Source organism: Meleagris gallopavo, chromosome 1 (genome assembly GCF_905368555.1).
Source record: "Meleagris gallopavo chromosome 1, MGAL_WU_HG_1.1, whole genome shotgun sequence".
NCBI classification, from domain to species: Eukaryota; Metazoa; Chordata; class Aves; order Galliformes; family Phasianidae; genus Meleagris; species Meleagris gallopavo.
Window position 1 is genome coordinate 71,187,623 of NC_139404.1, and position 22,626 is coordinate 71,210,248.

Consider the following 22,626-nt stretch of genomic DNA (forward strand, 5'->3'; position numbering starts at 1 on the left):
ATTGTATTCCTTTGTTGTAGTTTAACCCAGCAGGTGGCTCAGCATCACACAGTCATTCACTGGCCCCTCTTTTGAGTGAGATGGGGGAGAGAATAAAAAAGTAGAACTGTTTACTAACATAGACAAAAGTTTACTGTTTACTAAGATAGACAAAAGGAAAATAGTTATGACTATATATGTATATGTATATATGTGTGTGTGTGTGTGTGTGTGTGTCCATAAGAAGTGATGCACAAGCAACTGCTCAACACACCCCCCAGCTGATGCCCAGATAGCCCTCCCCGAGCAGTGGAAGGGAGTGAAATGAACTCCCACCCTCTTCAAAACTCCTTCTGCGTGATGTCATATGTTATGGAATATCCCTTTGGCCAGTTTAAGTCAGCTGTCCTAATTCTGTTCCCTCCCAGCTCCTTGGGCCCTTTGCTGAAAATGGCCTTGGCTCTGTACAACACTGCTTAGCAGCAGCTATAAACATCAGTGTATTATCAACATTGTTTTTCTCCTAGAACCAAACCAAAACATCATACCAGATGCTAAAGAAAATAATTCTCTCCCAGTGGAAACTAAGACACTGTTGAGTTTTTTTCTGAAATCAGTTTTAGTGGATGCAAGAGTGGAATAAAGACAGACTGAGTAATTACCAGAGTAATGCAGCCACTTCCACAGCATGCTGGTGAAGCCTTCAGGGAATACCTTTGTACAGATTTCTTAAAAATAAGAGGCTTATGAACTGAAAACTTTCAGATCATGTTACTACAGCGTATAGGAAAAAAATGATCTAGCTAGTTTAGGAAATAAGTGTCAGCCAAATGAAAACTTACATGAAATAGCAGCCCACGCTACTAGCAGAATGGTTGAGTGATAAATTAGGTGCATGTGAGAAAAGAAAATAAAGTAAAAATGCCAGCTCTATAGCATTTACAAATCTCTCCTGTTCTTTGGTATATTTTTCTGAATGTGCATAATAGACAGAAATTGCAGTTCCTAGGACCTGTGGCCAGGTATATTCTTTAGACGGTTCAATAATATATTTTAAATAGTGCTTTTGGAAACTTGAAGAAAGGCCATGATGTGGCCATAACTCTTTTGTTGTGACTTTTACTACAGCAATGTGCCTTGGCTCAAGCCCTTAAGTTATGGAGCTGCAATTGTAGTGGAGGCCTGTGTTTATCAGAACAGATCTGAATAGTTTTAGTCCTAACACTGAACTATACATTGCTTTGAAGACTTACACTTGCTGGCTCTGTAGGTAAGTGGCCTGCTCACCATTCTTGCTCTGTGTCATGTTTTGGCAATAAATTGCAATCACAAACTGACATCTGAACACTGACATTGAAGAAGGTACCCGAAAGTTAGGAGAATATCAACAAAGAGTAGTATTTGTTAGTCTAATGCAGTACATTACTTGTTGAAGAGCCATTCCTCATTTACAGACAAGTTGTAGATACAAATGGATTCTGTAAACCTGGAGTGGCTGCTCCTTTTGCTTTAAGTAATCATTAGGAGATCTCAGACACGTGCATATGAGTTAATTACCATGGAGAAAACTGGGTTGTGAAATCAGACATGCAGCACTTGGGCTGTGCTGTAGTTACTATCTGTGCATGGTCTCTTGGTAAAAGCAGCACAGTGTACTCTGTTCTCACTGAATTTACCTGGGATAGTGTAGACACAAGCTGGCAATTGTGGAACAGCAAACTTGCCTCAGCTTCACGTGGCTGCCCTTTTGCTCAGAGGTGACTTCAGATGTCACCTTTCCTCTACAGACAACTCTGCATTGTGGTTTGGTTTTGTTTGTAGTATGTGCTACCCCACATGGATAAATATCCATACACTTTTGCCTAAAATAAAAGTTAACCTTGTAATATAATCAATTACATGAGTTTTAGCTTGTAATTAGCTCCTGCTTACCCTATTCTCTTTCATCTACAGCCTAGAAAACTTTCTATCTGCAGGCAAATGTTAACCACATTTTACAGTGTGAGAGAGATAGCAAAGCTAGTTAAGGTCTTGTTATTTCAAGGTCTTGTTATTATATAGGTGGACAAGTAAAGTTGAAATTTTTTTAAATGGTTTCCATGCTGAAATTCTTGAAGCAGCAGCTTGCTGTTGCCTCAGATAGAGGTCCCCTCTATCCTGTCCTTCCTTCCATCCTGCCTCTTCAAAGCTAGCTCTAGGTTTTGATCTCCTGGTAAGCTGACTTCTTTTGCAACCCTAGAGAAGGAAAAAATAACAACAAAAAACCTGCACAAACTAAAGCACAGTATTAGTTCTCTGCTGCTTTAGTGAAGTGAATGGATATGTGTAATAACTGTGCGTCAGTGCTGGCTTGCGGTAAGCATGATAAAAATGGGAGTTGGACTTTCCCTTTAGAGGAGCATGTCTTTGGGGGTCTGGAGGGAAGAATCTTAATTTGGCTGTGGTTGTCTCACAAAGTTTTATTAGATGTCTGAGAAGCCATGTGGGAGAGACTGCATAGATGTGTTTAATACTGACAGTTCCACAGGAAAACAGACTGTGCTGCTTCCTGCACTGCTGGAATGTGTTACGTGAGGGTGAGAGAAGGGGAGGGATGTTCTGGTAGTGGAGTCATCAGGCTAGGGGACAGCAGCTTCCATGTGGTCTCAGATAAATCACTTAACCTCTCAGTGCCGCAATTCCTCATCTTATAAAGTGACGTTAGTATTCTGCCCTTTGTACGTGCACAGTGCTTGGGATAATGAGGTCTGTTGTAGCCTGCAGATGTAATCTGCTTACATAAGCAAGCGATGTAGGTCTTAGATGGTAGGTCTTAATGTGTTTGCCACAAAAAAAAAAAAAGTAGCTGTGGAGGAAATGCAGTTTATTGCATGGCACAGAATCACCGTTCTCACATTCCTGTGAATTATGCCATCCATTTTCCCAGTCTTTTCTTTATATTTCTTCCTTCAGGTCAGTGGAAGAAAGTGGACTGCATAACTAGGCAACTGCTTAGTCGAGAGCACTCCTATATATTACTTCTGTGCTCTGGACGTTAAAATGAATAAGTAAATCAGTGGAGAGATGCACTTGGTGGGATCTTGTTTGCTTTTATTTGATGTGGTGCAGTGGTTTGCTTTTCTTCAGAGCACATTATGTGCCTTTTTCCCTACCTGAAGTTTCAAAATAAGTGTAACTAATTTTCTGGCAGCCACTAGCAACTTCTCCAAGGCTTGATGCTCAATCTTGTAGTTACAGAGAAGCATATGTAAGTAACTTTCAGTGCATACAAACCTGGGAAATGCTTTCCCCTTTTGGATGTTCGGATTTCTAAAAATCCAAATGAGGAAGCGTTTCTGATTTGCTTGTGGTCTGTTTCTTTTAAAACAGAGATCTTAATTTAGAAATCTTTTGCATCATTCAATAAATGTGTTGGTTTTTTTTTTTTTTTTTTTTTTTTTTGTATTTTGGCAGCAGTGTTCAAAATCCCAGTCGGGACCAGGCTCCATCATGCTAACCACTTTGCAGATTCCTTAAAATGTGGAGCAAAAGGCACTGCTTCGGAGAAATTGCAAACTTTATTGGTACAAAAAAATGTACACCTTGGTACACCTTATTGATTATATATAACCATCCATCTGTGACAGGAGGAAATTCTAATGGTATACAGATATTTGCAGGATCTAAGCCTAAATAAAAATGAAACTCAGAAGTCAAAAATATTTTACAAATTCTCTTTTTGTGCAATTAATATTAAAACCTCCTCTGGATAGAATTTTTTCTATATAAGATCTATGCCTTTAGTAGGTAGAGATTCATAAAAGTTTGTTTTTTTTTTTGTCTCTGTCCCATAGGAAAACATATTTTTTAAAGAAACTTAATGTCTTGGATCTTCTTAAGTTCTTTTTTTCTGAGATAAAGGAAAAGTGGAGGTGATTTTTGTATCTTTCTGAGTATTGTCTTACAGGTAGTAGCTCACAGTGTTGGGAAACTGAAGCACATCATTCATACTGAGAGAATATTTGGGCTCTTTAGTCAGAAAAGTTGCCTGTTAAATGATGCGACAGGACAAGAGTTTTCAGCCCATCTGTCACCCATGCAGAAATAAAAGGATCACATGGTATGGGCTCCAAAATAGAGGAAAATTTGCTGTTACAGCCAACATTCCTTGTCACAATACAAATATGTTCTTTGCTCGGATAATAGCTGTTCAGTTTGTCTACAGTCAATTTGCCATCCTCTGTGCCACCTTCCCTTGTTACATTAGGGTAACTTGCATCTCTCATGCTGAGCAATCTATTCTCCAGTTTTTAATCGGTGTAGTAGTGATTTCTGGTGTGCTTCTGTCTTTGAACGAGAACCAGCAGCTTGGAAAAGGATTTGGATAGTTTAATAAGAAAAGGAAATTTTAGGTTGTTTTCTCTTACTGTCTGAGAGTAGGAATGTGTTCTGGAGGGGGGCAGGGAAAGTAAAGCAGTAATCATGCAAATGAAATCGTGAGGACAGCAGTGAAGTCTGGCATGCTGATGAGCGAGTTCACATGCTGGCTGCTTCAGGAGGCAGCCTGAGCCACTGGGGACCTCTGTCCTCTCCACCTTTTGGCGCTTGAGAGACTGACCTAATAAATATTTTGTTACACGAGATATGATCTCATATCCTTTTAAAATCCGTATATTGGCCAACTCTACTTCCATCCCATAGGATGGGCCTATTCAGTGAAGAGTTCAAAGTGTGGGACAGAGCTTGGAGAAGGAAGTAGTGATTTTCAAGAAGAAAGTTATTTAATAATACCTGGAAGTTCACAGTTCTCCAGAAACGAAGCTGTCTCAATGCTGAATCGCTGGAGGCTTGTAGTTTATCTCCTCAACTCTCTTGTTGTATAGAAACAAAGGATACCAGCAACACCCTTTTTAACCTCCTGCCCTTTTTTTCCATGTCTCTTGGTAGTTGTTTTTTTTTTTCTCCTGTGAATCTTAAGCTTTTCGTGGTTGTAGGGCAGCGTGCTGCTCCGCTGTCCTGTAGGGCAGAGCCTGTGGATAGTGCATGATAGCCTTCTAGGATCACTGCTGCCTGCTTATGAGGAGAGGATGAGGGAGAGAGATGTGGAGCAGCAGGTTGCAGCACCGGATCCTTTGGTTCCTCCTGGGCTCCTCCACTATCTTAACTGTTTTCAATCTCTTCCATGATGTATCAAGATGACTTATTGCTGCCATCTGCTCTTTTGGAGTAACGCTACTGACTTGCTGAAAAATAAATAGCTGTGAATTAATAAAAAATTAATATTTAAAGTGTGGGTAGTAAGTAGTCGCTGTGAACAAGAAAAGATGGGAGACAGATTTTTGTTGAGGGTTTTTTTTCCCAGATAGAAAGGTACGTGGCCTTTTTTATTCTGTTGCTTACTCTAATTTTTCATCTCCTGTAAATTGAAATTCTGAGCTAAATTGTTCTCTGACATTGGCAGCATGAACCTAGAGATCTGGAGAGAAGCTAATTGCCTTGGCTTCAGCCTGCTGCATCACCACTAATAGTACCATCCTCTATCTTTGAACGATGTATGTCATTTATTTGAACTTCTGCCTTCTTATGAAGGTATTCCAGCTTGAATGTCTGCATTTACTTGAGCTCATGTTTTGTTGGATGGTGAGTCAGAGGGCTCCTTGAAGTTTATTCACTTTGCTTTATGTAACCTGTACATGTTTGTAAGTGCATACTGTACGTTTAGGTAGCATAGTCCTTTGTAGCTCATTTTACTGTCCTTGCCCTATTCCTCCTTAAAACTCTTAAAAGCAGCTTAAATTAGCCCAAATGCACGCTTCATTTTAATTAAAACTATTAAATAGAGCATAATTCTCTTTACTCCTCTTGAAGTTGATGAGAGATTAGTAACCAAAGAAAATGAGCTAGTTGATAGCATCATGTATTTAAATCCATGAGGAAACAGAGTAACTGTCTCAGGTGTATGGTGAACTCTTCATTATTTTGTGGACATTCAGCATAGTAAAAGTTGATGGTGTTGTCTGAACATTTATTCTGACAAGTTAAATGTAGAGAGGATCAGAACTAAGAATCTGATGGAATGCTAAAACGTCATGTATACATTTAAAAAGAAAAGTCTCATTTTTGGTTTGCACTCATTGAAGTGTTGCACTTCATCTGAAAGTAGTTTTGAAAGACTTGCAATTGATATTGCTGGGCCTAAGATTTTGTTGGAGGTGGTTCTTTATAGAACATAAAAAATGCTTTGGTTAATACAGAGTGTTGAGACCAAACAGTTAACTGTGTTTCTTCTCCTGACGTCTTGACTCAGATGATACTTTTGTAGTGGGCAACAAGTCAGCAAAACAAAACTATCTTTTTTTTTTCTCTGAAGATGAGGAAAAGAAAGGGTTTGTGTAAAGGAAAATTGAGAGCATCCTGAGAGGGTAAAATGTTGACTGTTGATGAAAAGTAAACTCACTTCATCATATTTGGTGAGATTGTTGTTCTAGTTTTGTTTTCGTTTCTGTCTGGAAATGTTCTTGAAGAGGTTTAACTTTCTCAAATTCGTAAGATAATTCAGCCTCAGTCTTTCTTTCTGTCTTGTTTGTGAGTCTTTTGGCAAGAACATTGTGTCACAACTTGTTTGTAGCTTTCATTATGCATGGGGGCCATTCAAATAATTTCCATTTCCCAGTGAGGTACATTCTTAGAAGAACTTTTCCAATTCAGTTAACCTGCATTTATTACTTCTTTTAATTGCTTGGTGTGATACTTTCTTGCATTTGCTGTTTTAATGTCCTTTCCTGTCGGTAAATGGAGAGCCCCAAAGGACGTGTGCATTCAGCTTATGTAGCCTGACGGATGTGTTGGAAAAAGCAGATTGTATTTGTTGTGTGTGCTGCTTGTCACAGGTGGTGTCCCAGCTAGGAAAATGTTCTGCTAATGCTGGAGCAAAATGAAATGAGAAAGAATAAGGGAAAGAAAAATCATATATGTATACATATACAAATATATATATATATATATAAACATAAAGCTTGGCCTTAGAATTTAACATCTCTTTTTCTAGAAGCTGTAGAGAAAATTGACACGTGATGTATGTATGATTGGGCTCAGCAAAGGTTCTCAAGTTGCACTGTCCAAGCAGCAAAGAATGGGCAGGAGAAATTCTCTAAATGATTTTGCCTTTTGTTTCTCTTGATATTAACAATGGCCCACTGGGCCCACTTTTAAGTCTCATGCCATTTCTTTTTTTTTCTTCTTTTTTTGTGAGCATTTTGTGAAACCTGGAGTCATGTGAGTAGGTAAGAATCTTAATTTCATTATAAAATTCAAATATATGTAGCTAGTCTTTGTAAAGAAAAATCTTTATTACAGCATGAGAGGATTCTGAAGCTTCTAAATGTCAAGGTAGGCAAAGCCTGGACGTTTTATCCTATTTAACTTAGGTGGGGCCTTTTTTATTCAGCTTTGCTTTGGATAACCAGCGAATTTTAATGGTTTTTAGAAATTAGTTTGAGTGTTATGCCCTTAAGGGTGCACAGAACTGGACTACTTCTCTGGCACACTTAAATGAGAAGGAGGGTCATTTTTGGAGCTCAGTATGGTTTGTGACAAAGAAGAAGCAGGACTTGCTTCATGCAGCTTACCAGTGTAAACCAAGCTGTTGTGCCTTATGGTGCTACATTTAGATTCTGTATTTAAACTCTGTCAAGGAGGGCTAAGCTGTATAGCAAACGGTTCTTCACACTGCTGGGAAACCTTAACATCCAAAAATTCATGTCCTTCCCACTTCTAGCCTCCCCTGGACCTTTGAAATTGATGAAGTCCATTCAGTAGTCTTGCAGTCCCGAATTAGCTTTTAATTATTCCTTTAAAAGTGTTTATTCTGGATGTGCTGTGCTGCTTCTGCCTGCAGCTGGGCTGGTGATATGAACAGCTGAGTTAACTCCACTGCTCCCCTTGCTTTGCAGGACTCCTCAGTGGGCAGACGTCTCCAACCAACACCAAGCTGGAGAAGCTGGATCCACATCAAGTGCTGCAGCTGTGTCTCCGATACCAGGACCATCTTCACCAGTGCGCAGAGGCTGTTGCCTTTGACCAGAATGCTTTGGTGAAGCGCATCAAAGAGGTACTGCCCACTTTGCACCTGCTTTGGGAGGGAGGGCCTGGGCCTCTGCATGTCTCTAGTCCCTAGTGAGCTGTGAGTGCCAGTCAGTGCTTGGTGTGAGTGATCTGTAGTTGCATGGGGCATCTGCCTCAGAGAAAACACTCTGGAGAGACTCACTGTTGTGCATTTCAAACGAAGTCCCCTGACTACCTTATTTTAGATTTTCTCTCTGTGATTCTTGGCTGCAAACATTTTATATTCCTCTATTATTGCAAGTACTACAAGCAATTGTTTAAGACGTAAAGGATCAGGATTTTTCAAAGTATTGTTCCTTACTTAAATCTCCATACTTAGCATTTTATTAGGCCTCATGGATAAGCTCTAAGGAAAGGAGTGCCTAGCATGACTGTGATTGCAGGTAACATTTCTTTCTTTCTTCAGTGGATTTGTAGAGCCATATCTTTGTTTTCAAAGTCTCTCTTCTCTGTTCAGTATGGCTGTTAAAGATCTTCCTGTGCTGCAGTTCTTGTCACTAAATGATCTCTTGGAAATCACTTAACTGCTTAACTGCTTAACTATTCAATGATACTATTGGGAATGAAATTAATTTGTTGTGTGAGCATCCTATAATTGAATTGCCCATCTCATTGTGTATAGCTACTGGTGTTGGAAGCAGAATAGCTGACCATTTTTTAAGGTTAAGACAGACTGTCATGAGTGGAGATGCTCTTTGAGACCGGCTTCTCACATGTTCACAGAACTGGTAAATGTTATAGATGTCAGAAGTCTCTGAGACTAAATACCATTCATTGTCAAAAGGTAAAACTTCGAACAGGTGGTTAAGTTTTATTCATGTACAATAAACAATGACCTTGATGCTTTATTGCTATATTGGCTTAGAATTAAGAAGTCCCACATGACAACTGGATAATAAGTTTGATTCATGGGCTGTTTTGAGAAGCTGCTGTCATCATGAAGTTTTAAATCCAAAATAACATGGGAGCCATTAAAAAGGCCTTTTTCCTTTGGTGTATCATGATCTGTGGCCAGCTGTTACACAAGATGTAAGAATATTCGCAGATGTTGCTAACTCAGATCACACAATCTCCGAAATGGGATTTAATTGCCAGCCTAATGACAGTGTACAGCATTAATCCAGCAGACTGTAATTCTTTTGGCTATTAGAGAGTGACTGTCAACATGATTTAAAGTCTTGGTAGGCTTCACCAGAGCAATCTGTATTACTTGGATTTACCTTCTACAGAGAAGTTACAGACTGCCTTTCAAATTACCAATGATGTTACTTTCTTACAGTATATAACGCTTCTGATGATATGTGATACTGATTTTGTTACTGCATTCTTTATCACAGCGCTGGAGAAATGGGTGAATCTAACTTGGGAAATTGACAAGTCATGTTTTTGGTTTGCTGACTTTTTTCTGGGATTTTTTTTGGTCATGACACTTAAGTAACTTCAGATGCTTTGAATCCCACTGCCAGATCAGATGTTTTTTTGCTTTTAGATAACCTAATAATTTTTAAATGTTTTTCTTGTATTGGCTGTTCTGTATGTATGTTCTGAAGGAGCCGGGTGGGACCCACTCCAATTAAATCATTCTTTCCAAATTGTTCAGACTCTCTTTAGTGCATTGAATTGAACCAGTGCTGACAGTTGATGACAACAAAGGGTGCAGCTGAACTAGAACAGAGTATGTCTCTTGTTACAAGTGCAGATGTAGGAAATCACATTTGTCTGTGACCACTTGATTTTGCTTTGCAATATAGGCAAATTTTTGACCATAGGTAAGGAGTAAAAATAAAAGAGAATAAAAGCATTGTGAAAAGTGTAATGTGTGCACGAGCTATAGAGTAAACTCTTATATTCTCTCTTAAATAGTCATTATTTCCCTTTTTTCCCTCTCTAACAGGGAAAGTGTTGAATTGTTTTTTTCCTCTTATAACAGACTTTTCTGGAGAATTATACTCTTAAATTCACTACAAAATAATGAGCTTTAGTCCCTGATTCCTGCCATTTATCTGAGGTCTGTTCACTTCTCAGACTTTAACTGTTTTTATTCACTGTAGCTGTAGTCCTACAGTACAGTGTGCTGCAGTCATACAAGCTGCAGTTAGATTTTAGTTTTCCCTCAACAAAATGTCTCAGGGCAAGTATCTTGCGCTTCTTACGTGTCTGGAAAAAAGTTTCCAATTTCTGGCAAAACTCTTAAGTACTGTTGTAAATTTATTGGCCTTGATAATTCATAATTGACTGCAATGGTTTGTAAATCAGCACACAATCTAAATTAAAATGGTTCTTAATCGAAAAGAGAATAAATAATGTAAGGAAAACAAAAACTTCACATGCCAGTTGTTACTGCAGATCTAAGCTGACCCATTTGTGTGTTTCGTTGCTTTGGGGACCAAAACAGTCTAGTGTTGCTCTACATCTCATTTCCTGGGTTAGCCAGTTTGCAGAATGTTGGCTAGAGCTCTGAAACATAGAACCTGTGTGCTTTCCAGGTTGTTCTTTTTCAAATGATATCTACCCAAGCATTTCCTTGGAGAAAGAATTGAAGACATGATTGAAAGCAATTAACTCAGCTGCTCATCTGCCCATCTTCAGCAGTTAACCATCAAGTACTGGTACCCAAACTGTCTGGTTTCCGAACAGTTTGAATATATCACGATGGGCTTTGTCTTTATTCGGAAGTGAAAAAAAGTGTCTTAGGATAAAATAACCAGGATGCATTAAATATTATGTTTCATATTAAGTTTTGGCAACTGCCTCACCATCTGTTGCAATACTGCATTAATTCCAGAATCATTGAAATATTTAGAATTCCTTCTAATTTTTTTTTCCCTGTAGCAGTTTGAAGAACAACAGAACAGCAGATTTTGACTTATACGTATGTTAATTATTAATAATTTCAGTATTTTGTAAGATGGATATCCTTGGCGTGTCAGATTGATCACTGCATTACTGACTTCCGGGGCAGACTCTTCAGGTGGGACTGGAAATGGAATCTTACTTGTCTGCTGGTGGTATGTTGAACTTCTGTAGACTCAATTTAGGCAGAACATGATGATTCAGGCAAGAAGTCCCCACTTTAGTCAGGAGGTCCTGCTGCATCCCACTTCTGTCATGACAATGCTGTAGGTCTCTGTTAGAACTACTACAAAACTTGGAGCAACTCCAGCTACTTCTAGGCTTGAGATCAGTGTGTGCTGCCTTCACCAGAAGTCTGCTTCAGTTTTGTGATCTGTAAAATGGAAGACTTCTGCCAAGATCAGTTTGGAGGTGAATATTGACCAGCACTAAATTGCTAGGTGTGCCTGCAAGAGGAAAACAAGTGAAGCAAGGAAAATGATTACCTGCAGAGAGTATTTGATCTGGATGGCAGGGAGAGAATCTGGTAAGTCATTTGATAGGGAATAACAGGGAATGAGAAGCAAATAAGATAAGTAAATGCTGGGGAACAGCTTAATGTTCAGAAAGGCAGCCTGATTTTGTATACTCAAAACTTTTTTGTTTCAGTGTCTTAAAGATGATTTTCTGTGCGCTAAGCTTGTTAAAGATGACATCTTTCAAAATATCGTAAGCTGGCTATCCAAAAGTTACTCATCATATTTGAAAATTTAAGCTGAACTTCTTTCTGTGAAAGCAAAATGGAAACTAAAAGGCCATCCAAGTTCCTTTCAAAGATACTTTGAAACAAAAACACCATTGGCATTTATTATTAGACTTCTTTTGCCCCCTTTGCCAATATACTGTTCAAAGTATCCTGTGTATCTTTAAAGGCAAGTGTAGTTATGTGATAAAGTGTGCATAAAATGTATTTAAAGCTGGATTGCTAGGAGGGCTCTTACACTTGTCTCTAAGAGCAAATACTGATGTGCTGTATCTGTAGCTCTCCTGATGTAGGAATCAGAGACTGATAAAACATTGCATGGCTGGGAACTAGGTTGAAGCAGTGCAGTATGCCATTAACCACAGCAGCAACAGGACCTGGGATGCGTGTCTGCTGCATTCACACATGACTTGTTCCTCACACTTCTTAGCAGAAGTACCTTGTCTGAGCAGAAGGACATGAACCCTGCAGTGCTCCATCACAATTGATGAGTGTCCCTTAAGAGGATGGATGGAAATGTTGGGACAGTTTTGTGGGAGGTAGTTTTTGTTTGCTTTTTGTCCTTGCATTGGGCACTGTTTCTTCAGCATTTTCCTGAGTGTGAGATATTTTCTGTTACTGGCTGTAGTTATGATTTTCATGTAGATATCAACTGATTTTCCAAAACCAAAGCCTGTTTTCAACAGATATGCTTTGAGAATGACACCTCACTAAAATGAATTACACCAACAAAACATGAATGACCTCAGCAAGTCCAAAGGTCCAAGACCTTTTCTTAAAGGTCTGCGTGCTGATACGACTCAGAACGTGAGTTACCTCTCAACCCATTTAAGGCAAGGACTCAGAGGACTGAAAGCAAGTGAGTTAAATGAAGCCTGGCAGAAGTGTAAGTGGAGATGTTTACTCTTGATGGAACACGCAGTGGGGCTTTGGTTGATGACAAGTTGAATCTGAGTAGCCAAGAAGTCCAACTGTACTGTGGGGTGCATCATGCCCATCACTGCCAGCCAGGTGAAGGGAGGGGTGGTCCCGTTCTGCTCTGCTGGGTGCAGCCTCACTTTGAGCACTTTGTGCAGGTTTGGATGCCACAACATTAAAAAGTAGATAAAGCTATTACAGGGCTTCTAAAGGAGGGCTGTGAAGATGGTGAAGGGTCTGAGGACAGGATGTCTGAGGAGCAGCTGAGGTCCCTTGGTGTGCTCAGAGCAGAGGAGCTGAGGGGAGGCCTGATGGCGGCTGCAGCTCCTCATAGGGAGCAGAGGGGCAGCGCTGAGCTCTGCTCTGTGTGACAGCGACAGGGCCCGAGGGAACGGCATGGAGCTGTGTCAGGGGAGGGGCAGCTGGGAGTGAGGGACAAGGTCTGCACCACAGGGTGCTCAGGCCGTGGAACAGGCTGCCCAGGACAGTGAGCATGGCCCCAAGCTGCCAGTGTTCAAGGAGTATTTGGACAAAACTCTCAGACATAGGATTTGGATTTTGGGTGGTCATGCGTGGAGCCTGGAGTTGGACTTGGTGATCTTTGTGGGTCCTTTTCATCTCAGGATATTCTAGGACTCTGTACTACAAAGACTTCCCCGATGATGCCTTGTTAACTTTCAAGCAGGATGAGCCTTTTGGTTCACAGACTTAAGCAGTGGCCAAAATCCAGGGAAAAAAGGATAAGAGTTCCTTGGGATATAATGTTCTTGAAATGTTGACTTAGTCGAAATGTCACTTGTATTTTTGGGGGAGGGGGTTAATGCCGTGCTGTCATGATTTTTATAAAAGCTGTTCTAGGGAATGCAGTGTTTTGTGAAAAAACCAGTACATTAAATATAATCTTTGGCATCCAGAAATTATGAGATTGAAGTTTGTGGCAGTCTGTCAGGCTCTTTTTTTCTTCCTTCTCATTTGATGAAGTGTTATTTATAAACACTGGAATTTTAATGGAACAGACACCATCATGCAGAACTAACTGTGCAACGCTATTAAGATGGAAATCTTCATGCCCTTTAGTTGATCTTGCTTTTCTTTCTGTGACCTAACACACTTCTAGCTAGAATTCTCCAATGGTGTGATGATGTCCTAGCCAGCCAACAGCAAAATGGGAAATTTGCTTTTGAAAAAGCTTTGCAGTTGTTATTTCAATACATAGAACGAACATCTTGCTGTGCGTGCTGCAGGCAGATGGCCAGTGCTGTGTTGTATGTGAACTTTATGACGTTGAAATGTGTTGTGTTAACATATACAACTTCATTTGTTTCATAAAACAGACCAGTCCCTCATTCCCAGAATGTGTGTATGAAATCGTTTCCATTATGTTCCCTTCTGTTGTGCTTTGCTTTCTTGTGGCTGCTTGGGAAAAGTTGTAATCCTTTTCACCTTGGTTAAGTTAAACTTCACCAAGCATCTTGCAGACAGAAAGATTGGTGTACTATAGAAATGCAGTACTCTAAGAGACTGGCAGTGAAGTCTGATGTGCTAAGTCCCGTATTGATGCTTTCATCAGTGTTAGTTATTAGTTATTCATCAGTATTAGCCTAGAGTTTAGGATTATAGAGTACCAAAAGGAATAGAATGCATTTTCTTCTCACACCTTGCTTAAACTAGGAAATTGGGTTTCTTATTCGAGTCTTATTTCCCCAGGTAGGAAGACAAAGAAAAAACATTGCAGAGCTTCAAATAAGAAGAAGAGGTATCTAAGAAGAAGAGTTAGTCTTGATACTGAACTTGTGCATGGAACAGATTTGTGAGAGGAAGAATGCAAATCTCAGCCTGGGGGTGTATCATGCAAGGTATTCCCATGAGACAATCTCATTTGGCAGCATGAGGCAGCTATTTCAACAAAACAGAGTTCACAGTACAGCAGGAGGGATATAAGGATGCCTGGGGACTGGAGAATCTCTGGGAAGAAGCTGGAAATGCTTTATTTGATTGTGTAAAGTGAACACCAAAAATAGTACCATTTCTTTTTGTAATTAAGTTTGGATTTAACTTAGGCTGAAGATGCTTTACTCCCTCCCTGCTGGATTCTCTTGGATACAGAAAGAGTCTCTTTACAGACCGTTTTTAACAATTACTTCCTGTTTCAATGTGCACTGAAACTTTTTAGGTGTCAACTCTACCCTTGAGCGAGAATTATATGTTGGTTTTTTTTTGTTTTGTTTTTTTTGTTTGTTTTTTGTTTTTTAGAGTGTTAGCTAACGAACAGTTCAGCAGTTTGACGCTCATTGTAGACAGGTTAGCCAGTAGCATCTGCAAATATTTGGAGTTGTACTGCTGACTTAAAGATGCTAGGTGGTAGGATGGTGGAGCAGGTTTGACCTTGTGTTAACAGCCCTGCAGTTAGCACTCTAATCTGCAAAAATGACTTCATGTTGAAAATATTACAAAGCCTTAGTGCAGGTAATCTGTCCATCTTGCTTCATGTGAGGGGTAGGGTTTCCATTGTGCCTGTTTGCCATTGGGGTATGAACGTTTCTGTATGAGAAGACTGTTAGCTATTATTTCAACACTACTCTAGCAATAAGAAACACAGCATTTATTAGTAATTAATTCTTGTAGGTGTTGTTCCTGACCAGATTTTTATCAACCTCTGCAAGCCTATTTAAAATACTGAATTATAGTATAGCAGAATATCCTGTAATCAAGCATATGAACTATGTCAAATTGTGGTATAGTAGACAAGAAATAAGATTTCTTTACTGAAAGATGCAGTAATCTATCTGAGGAGCAATTGCTGGGACTAGCAAACTAAAAGATGAAGTCTCGGATCAGATGAATTTCAGCTGAAGAAGATACTCAGGTATTTGTACAGCAAATCAACATAGCAGCAGTATATAGTAAGGAATTTTAGAGTAAGAATTTTATGGTCAGAAAGGATTCTTGGGTTGTAACTTTTCCTTTTGTGTAACCCAGCCCATAAAATTGAATTTCTGATTATGCCCCAGCCAAGCTACATGGAAACTGCAGACAATTTACTTGTAATTTAAAAGTTTTTCTATTGTGTCAATGTAAATTTTCAGATGCCTTCTCAGTTTTGATTGATTTGTTCTAGGGATCAATCTGTAGGCATGAACAGGGAAATAGAAACCTCACCCTTTCCTGAAACCTGAGGCTTAGTGCACTTAACATGGATGGGTTCGTGAAGGGCAGGTCCTGCTTAACCAATCTGATACCCTTCTAAGATTGAGTGAATCACCTGGTGGATGAGGGAAAGGCTGTTGATGTAGTTTACCTCCACTTCAGCAAAGCCTTTGACACTGTCTCCCACAGTATTGTCCTGGAGAAACTGGCAGCCCATGGCTTGGACAGATACGCTCTTTGCTGGGTAAAGAACAGGCTGGAAGGCTGGGGCTGGAGAGTGGTGGTGAATGGAGTTAAATGCAGCTGGAGACTGGTCATGAGCGGTGTTCTCCAAGGGTCAGTACTGGGATCTGTCCTGTTTAATGTCTTTATTGATGACCTGGATGAGGGCATTGAGTGCACAATAAGCTTGCAGATGACACCAAGCTGGGAGGAAGTGTTGATCTGCCTGAGGGTAGGAAGGCCATACAGAGAAATCTAGATGGGCTGCGTTGCTGATCTGAGGCCACAGGGTTGAAGTTCAACGAGACCAAGTGTTGGGTCCTGCACTTTGCCCACAATAACCCCAGCTAACTTCACCCTGGGCCCCGTTCACTGAACTTTTGTCTGAACCATTGATCCTTGGTGATGTTGTGCACTCTTTATCATGTTTTGAACAGTAGTCCATATAGCCTGAGAAGAACTTGTTACGAAAATGATTCACAGTGTCCAGTATTTCCTTGAGGCTTGTCTGAAGCTGAAGACTTACTGTGAAATGTTGTGATCTCTAGAAAAATTTTTGAACATGAGCTTCATCGGTGGGAATGCATGATGGAGCCAGTCTTAAAGGTGACTCTTTTGAGAATGAAGGAATAGACCCTCCCCTTCCCATCATCACTTGGATGTTATTGACTCATTTCATGTTCAGCTTGAATATGAAAAAGCTGATGTAGAGGTTCAAAAACAACTGGGAGAAAAGGAGGTTATCAGGAGTAGTCAGCATGGGTTCACCAAGGGGAGGTTGTGCTCGACCAACTTGATGGCCTTCTATGATGCTGTCACATGCTGGGTGGATGGGGGAAGAGCGGTAGATGTAGTCTACCTTGATTTTAGAAAGGCATTTGATACTGTCTCCCACGACATCCTTATAACAAAGCTGAGGAAGTGTGGGAAAGACGAGTGGACAGTGAGGTGGGTTGAGAACTGGCTGACTGGCAGAGCGCAGAGGGTCGTCGTTGGTGGTGCAGAGTCTGGCTGGAGACCTGTAACCGGTGGTGTCCCCCAGGGGTCTGTGCTGGGTCCGATCTTGTTCAACATCTTCATCAATGACCTTGATGAGGGGATAGTGGCCGCCCTCAGCAAGTTTGCTGATGATACGAAGTTGGGAGGATTGGCTGACACGCCTGAAGGCTGTGCTGCCATTCAGCGAGACCTGGACAGGCTGGAGAGCTGGGCAGTAAGAAACCGGATGAGGTTCAACAAAAGCAAGTGTAGGGTCTTACACCTAGGGAGGAATAATTGCATGCACCAATACAGGCTGGGGGATGAGCTGCTGGAGAGGAGCTCTGCAGAGAGGGACCTGGGCGTCCTGGTGGACGACAGGTTGGCCATGAGCCAGCAGTGTGCCCTCGTGGCCAAAAAGGCCAATGGCATTCTGGGGTGCATTAAAAAGAGCGTGTCCAGCAGGTCGAGGGAGGTGATCCTCCCCCTCTACTCTGCCCTGGTAAGGCCTCATCTGGAGTACTGTGTCCAGTTCTGGGCTCCCCAGTACAAAAAAGACAGGGATCTCTTGGAAAGAGTCCAGCGGAGGGCCACAAAGATGGTGAAGGGCCTGGAGCATCTCCCCTATGAAGAAAGGCTAAGTGAACTGGGTCTGTTTAGCCTTGAGAAAAGACGACTGAGAGGAGACTTGATCCAGGTTTATAAATATCTGAGGTGTGGCGGCCATAGCGGTGAGGCCAGTCTCTTTTCAGTGGTACGTGGAGACAGGACGAGGGGAAACGGACATAAGCTGCTTAGGAAGTTTCGCACGAATGTGCGTAAGAACTTCTTTACGGTGAGGGTGACGGAGCACTGGAACAGGCTGCCCAGGGAGGTTGTGGAGTCTCCTCTCTGGAGATATTCAAGTCTCACCTGGACGCCTACCTGTGCGACCTGGTGTAGGGAACCTGCTTTGGCAGGGGGGTTGGTCTCGATGATCTCTAGAGGTCCCTTCCAACCCCTACAATTTTGTGATTCTGTGAAAAACATCTTTCAAAAATCTTCTGGATTATTAATGCCTAGTGCTGTTAAAGTTAATAGGTACTTGAGTGTTCCTGGTGGAAGTTGATTTGGAGAACTGTGAGAACTGTGTTTGGCAGGAGAAGAGCAAAAGCTTCATCTATCATAAGCCCAGAAATCCCTGATTCTTGGCTGCTAGGCTTGTGCATTCTTTGTGCTAGGCCTTTGCATATCTCACACTTTAGCCTTTGTGCACGTATACCAGCCATCTGCAAAGCACATGGGAGGTAGGGCTGGGGATGTGCTGGCCTATTGCAAAATGTAGCATGGTGCTTGAGCTCATCTTTATCTGCCGATCCCTTGGCAAAAAAAAAAAAAAAAGTAAAAAGAAAAAAACCAAAACAGAACCACTTCACAAGCTGCAGGTTAAAACTTAGCTCTATTACATTCTGTAATAACAGAAGTGGGAGCTTTTTCTTAGCGTTTTCTAGAAGAGAATACAACCTTTCTGCTGGTGTATCTAATTAAATATGGCAAAGATTGGCATCCCCTTTTGGATAATTTTTAAGCCTTTCCATAGTACATATGGAAAAGAGGAGCTACAGCTATTAGGTCCCAAGTGTGGAGCTGCAGATTTTACCATTAGGACAGGTGGCTTGAAAATGTAACCATGTTAACAGTTCTTTAAATAGCACTTGTTCTTTCTAAAACGACAACAGTATTGGTTTTTGAGAAATGTCTCATTAATGATATCAGTCATCTTTCAAACTGAAGCTTGTTCTTTATAGGAAAAACAACTTGCTTCTAACTAATCATTCTGACATACTGAAAATACAGAACTGAGATTTAAAATCAAATAAGACAGTAATGGGAAATAACATTTGCATGGACTTGTAACTTGTCATTTAATATACTAGCTCTGGCTCAGTGTAGCTATCTCTTGAGTGAGTAGTAAAACACCAGTATGAAATGAGGAAATTGAATGCTGTGTTTTGTAGAAGAATTATTAGGATGCCTGAAATAAGAATTGTGCAACTTATCACTTAAGCAACGAATCAGTCTGTAACAGATATAGATTTTTGTTTTTTTCTAGGAACGTCTGATTAAATGAAGACTAGGATCTGGATCCATGCTAAGGATGCTGTGGAGCTCCTCAGTGCTGAAGCCTGCAGGGCTGGCAGAGCAGCCTGGGCCAGAGGCAGGAGGCCCCTGATAGGCAGTGGGGCTGGGGGTGGCTGCAGGGCTGCCCTTCTGCAGTACTGGCATCCCAGTGGACCTGCTGTTGGTGGATCTCAGGTTCGTACAGGGCTGTGACTGTGGTGCTGAGCCCCCTCACATAATGAAGCACCGTGAGGTCTTTGAGGCACAATTGCAGTACCCTTAACATGTCTATCACACTGTGTGTGTTCATACACAAGAAGCCCGCAACAGTGCTCTCTCCTGCAAGCACCTCCCACCACTTGTTGCTGTAGATCCTCTCAGTCTCTCATTGGAGCAGTGGAGCAAGAGTTTGAGATCTTCTGGATGTTGTTGGTAAATGGCAGGCCCAGACCTCAGGTGGGAAGTTGTGCTTCAGAGCCAGGAACACTGGCTCTGCAGGCTGTAACCTAAGTGTTTTCCAGCTGCAGATCAGAACACTCAGATAATTGTTCAACCTCACCAAGTATCAGATGGTCTTTATCTTGTGCCTGCATATGGCACCACTCAGCTGCTTCTTTGCTCACCAGAATGCACAACTGTAGCAAAGCTGTTGGAGATGGGATCGTGAAGGCAGTATGATCTTGACTGTGGCCCACAGACAGGGCAAGTCTAGTCTGATGCCACCTCCATGACCCTGAGCTGTGCTGGGCTTTTTTGCCTGTTGTTGTTTGGAAGCAATACAAATGCCCTTTTATGCAACCTACTGTAGGTAACCTGCTTTAGGGGTTGGACTAGATGATCTCCAGAGATCTCTTCCAACCCCTGTGATTCTGTGACTTTTTATAGCAATAGTTAGCAGTAGCAGCCACAGCTCAAGTCTGGGGGTCAGACAGATAGCAGAGAGGTGCTGGTAACTCTCAAGCAGAGATGTCTTGAGCTGGAATATGGGCTGTGCAGGTCAGCATGTGGGGCAGCAATGCACTTATCCTGTACAATGGCACAACAGGCAAGAAAGGGCTTACATAAAGGTGGAAAGGCTCATTTCAAGAATGAACCTTCTGATTCTTCTCAATTCCAAATTCTTTTCTGTTTTGGGAGGCAACCCAAGGTCTCCCACAACAGGTGGTACACATCTGTAACATCAAGATCTGAGGTTATCTACAGTAGTGCTGGGAGACCTGTTACATATTTAGCTGTAGAAGATTTGTGGAAGTGTATTTCTGTGGCGGTGCTCGCTGGGTCATGGCATTTTTGTTAATGTTACAAAAGTTTGGTGTTAGAGACAGTTAAAATGAAGGCTCTTAATTCTCTAAGTTGACTGTGATCTGCACAGTGCATGTTCTGAGCAACTCCTTAGCAGCTGTTTACACCAGTGGCAAATTACAAAAGGAACATTTTGGTATGTCAGATTAGGTTTAAGCAAAACTTAAACACAAGTTTGTAGTTGTTTACCGTAGAGTGGTGCAGAGGAGCTGTACTCATGAGAACTGTGCTCATGATTGGTCCTGAAGGGAAGGATGTGGGATCCTTAGCTGTGAGCCTTTGTTGTCTACCTTGGCAAAGATGCAGCCCCCTAAGATTATTGCTTATCAGTGTGGAAGATAACTGGGAGAATCAGTGTTCCCAACATCAGATATTGTCACAATTTATTGTGCTCACTTTGCGTGACATTATCAAAAAGGAGGGTAGAAGAAAAGCCATACATTGAGCTCATTTCTTTTCAGCCAGCACAGACAAACTGTTCTCAGCTTTAAGTGCACTGACTGAGAAGCGTTTTCACACCAGTGCATCATGATTAATGTTCCATGGAGTCATGTTCATGCCTGTCATTTTCAGGTATGGTTGTGCAGCTGCAGGAAGATGTTCATTTGAGCCCCACCAGGCACCTGCCAATACGAAGGGAGAGGCCGCCTGTGTAGGGGGCTAGGCTCTAAGCAAGAGAAATTTCTGCAACAAGGATCGTGCCCCAGTTACCATTTCAATCACTGAGTTAACAAGATGAGACCATGGTTTCCCAAAGCTCAGAACATGTAATATCCATGACAGGGTCAGTATGAAACCACACTAAGTAAGAGGTGCACTTAGGGCATGGTTTTGTTCTCAGCATCATCTCTGAAAAAGAACTGATTGGTGCCCAGTGCAGTATTTTGTGTGCTTAAATTCATATCTTTATTCTGCTTAGCAGTGTGGGCCAAGAAGAATTCCAGAATAAATGCAAGAATTGTGGTGTGCAAGATGTCTGAAAATACGCTCAACTGGCTCTTGTTCCAGCAGTGTGCTGGACAGGCCTGTGTAGCAGTCTCTGAGCCCTTCCTGGCCGCAGTGTGAACGGTGCCCCTCTGGGAGGGGCTGCAGTGAAGGCCTCTGACTGGGGGAACATCCATCTCCAGTGATTTTGGAAGTGATTATGGGTTTGTTTTCATTTGGAGGAAAAACTCAGTAGATAGCATTTCAAATTTAAGAATTTGAAATAGACATAAATGACTGTGTTGCTGCAACTGTCCTTGGATGAGTCATGGTTTAGGATTTGGATCCATTTCTGTTATAAAGTGTCACTGGCTGTGCAAAAATTGTGTAGCGTTCATATTCGACTGCCATGAGCCACTGGCCCTGGGGCATTTTGCTGGCCTTCCCAGAGCACTGCTGAGCCTGGGGCAGGCAAGGAGGTGGTGACCTGGGCCCCTATCAGACCTGCAGCAGGGCTGGGCTATGGGAGATGGGGGTTGTGCTCAGAGCAACTCCTTCACCTTGCCCCTGGGATGTGTCTTGGAGAGTGTGGACTGGTCTCAGCTACCTCTCTCCAGGTGCTTTTTATTGCTGCCATGTGGAATTAAGGAGGTAGGAAGCAGCACTGTGTGCATGAGAGAGGTGACAGCACAAAGTTTGGCCCTGGAGGGAGCCTGTTTCCAGCAGGAGGCACCAAGAATGCTGATGTGTTTTTATGCCTGCCTCGAGAAGGGCTGCAGAGAGCCACTGGCATTTAGATGCAAGAGTTAGCACATCACATTTTTTCTTTTATTATTTAAAAAGACCAAGTTCAACCTGGGTATAACTTAGCCTTTCCTCATGATTACTCAACCTCAGACTTTCTTGCAGTGTCACAGGCTTTGCAGTTGCCGTGGCCTCTCACAGCAGATGAACTGTAATGCTAGATGTAGGGAAACAATAGGAAATGCTCACTTCCAGCCTTTCTCTGTTTTGTGAGAGCTACTGTGAACATGTCCAAAAGTAGCTTAGAAGGCTGCTCTGCTTTTCTTCTTTCTCTGGTCCCCCCCTACCCCCCTGCTCCAGCTTCCCTCCATGCTCCCCTCTGCAAGTGGACATCTCTGGGACTTACATGAGGAGCCTAAAAGTCACCAAATGAAATTGCTGGAGGTGAGAAAGGGGGCTTTGTTATTCCAGAACTGGATGAATGCCTGCTTTGCCCTTTCATAGAGCTGTGGGGCCATATGAGGAACCTGCCTGGAGAGGAAGGCTTTGAAGGATGGGAGGTTTCTGCTCCTATCCCTGTGCTGCTGTTCAGCTGGCTGCTACTCTGCGCTAGC

At 41.8% G+C, this 22,626-nt stretch overlaps 1 protein-coding gene across 5 annotated transcripts in view; it reads left to right on the top strand.

Moving 5' to 3' along the window:
- The window catches only part of BORCS5 (BLOC-1 related complex subunit 5), a 60,573-nt gene that overhangs the window by 32,449 nt on the left and 5,498 nt on the right, over nucleotides 1-22,626 (top strand). For 2 of the 5 annotated variants that reach the window (XM_085233500.1, XM_085233498.1), the window contains 3 exons: nucleotides 7,911-8,068; nucleotides 14,303-14,451; nucleotides 15,932-18,343. In XM_085233500.1, coding sequence (XP_085089626.1) covers nucleotides 16,761-18,050 — 1,290 coding nt within the window. In that variant the 5' untranslated portion in view covers nucleotides 7,911-8,068; nucleotides 14,303-14,451; nucleotides 15,932-16,760 and the 3' untranslated portion in view covers nucleotides 18,051-18,343. Of the gene's footprint in view, nucleotides 1-7,210; nucleotides 7,242-7,910; nucleotides 8,069-14,302; nucleotides 14,452-15,931; nucleotides 18,344-22,626 lie in introns of those variants that run through there. The other 3 variants (XM_085233506.1, XM_085233515.1, XM_085233501.1) reach the window with 2 other exon arrangements.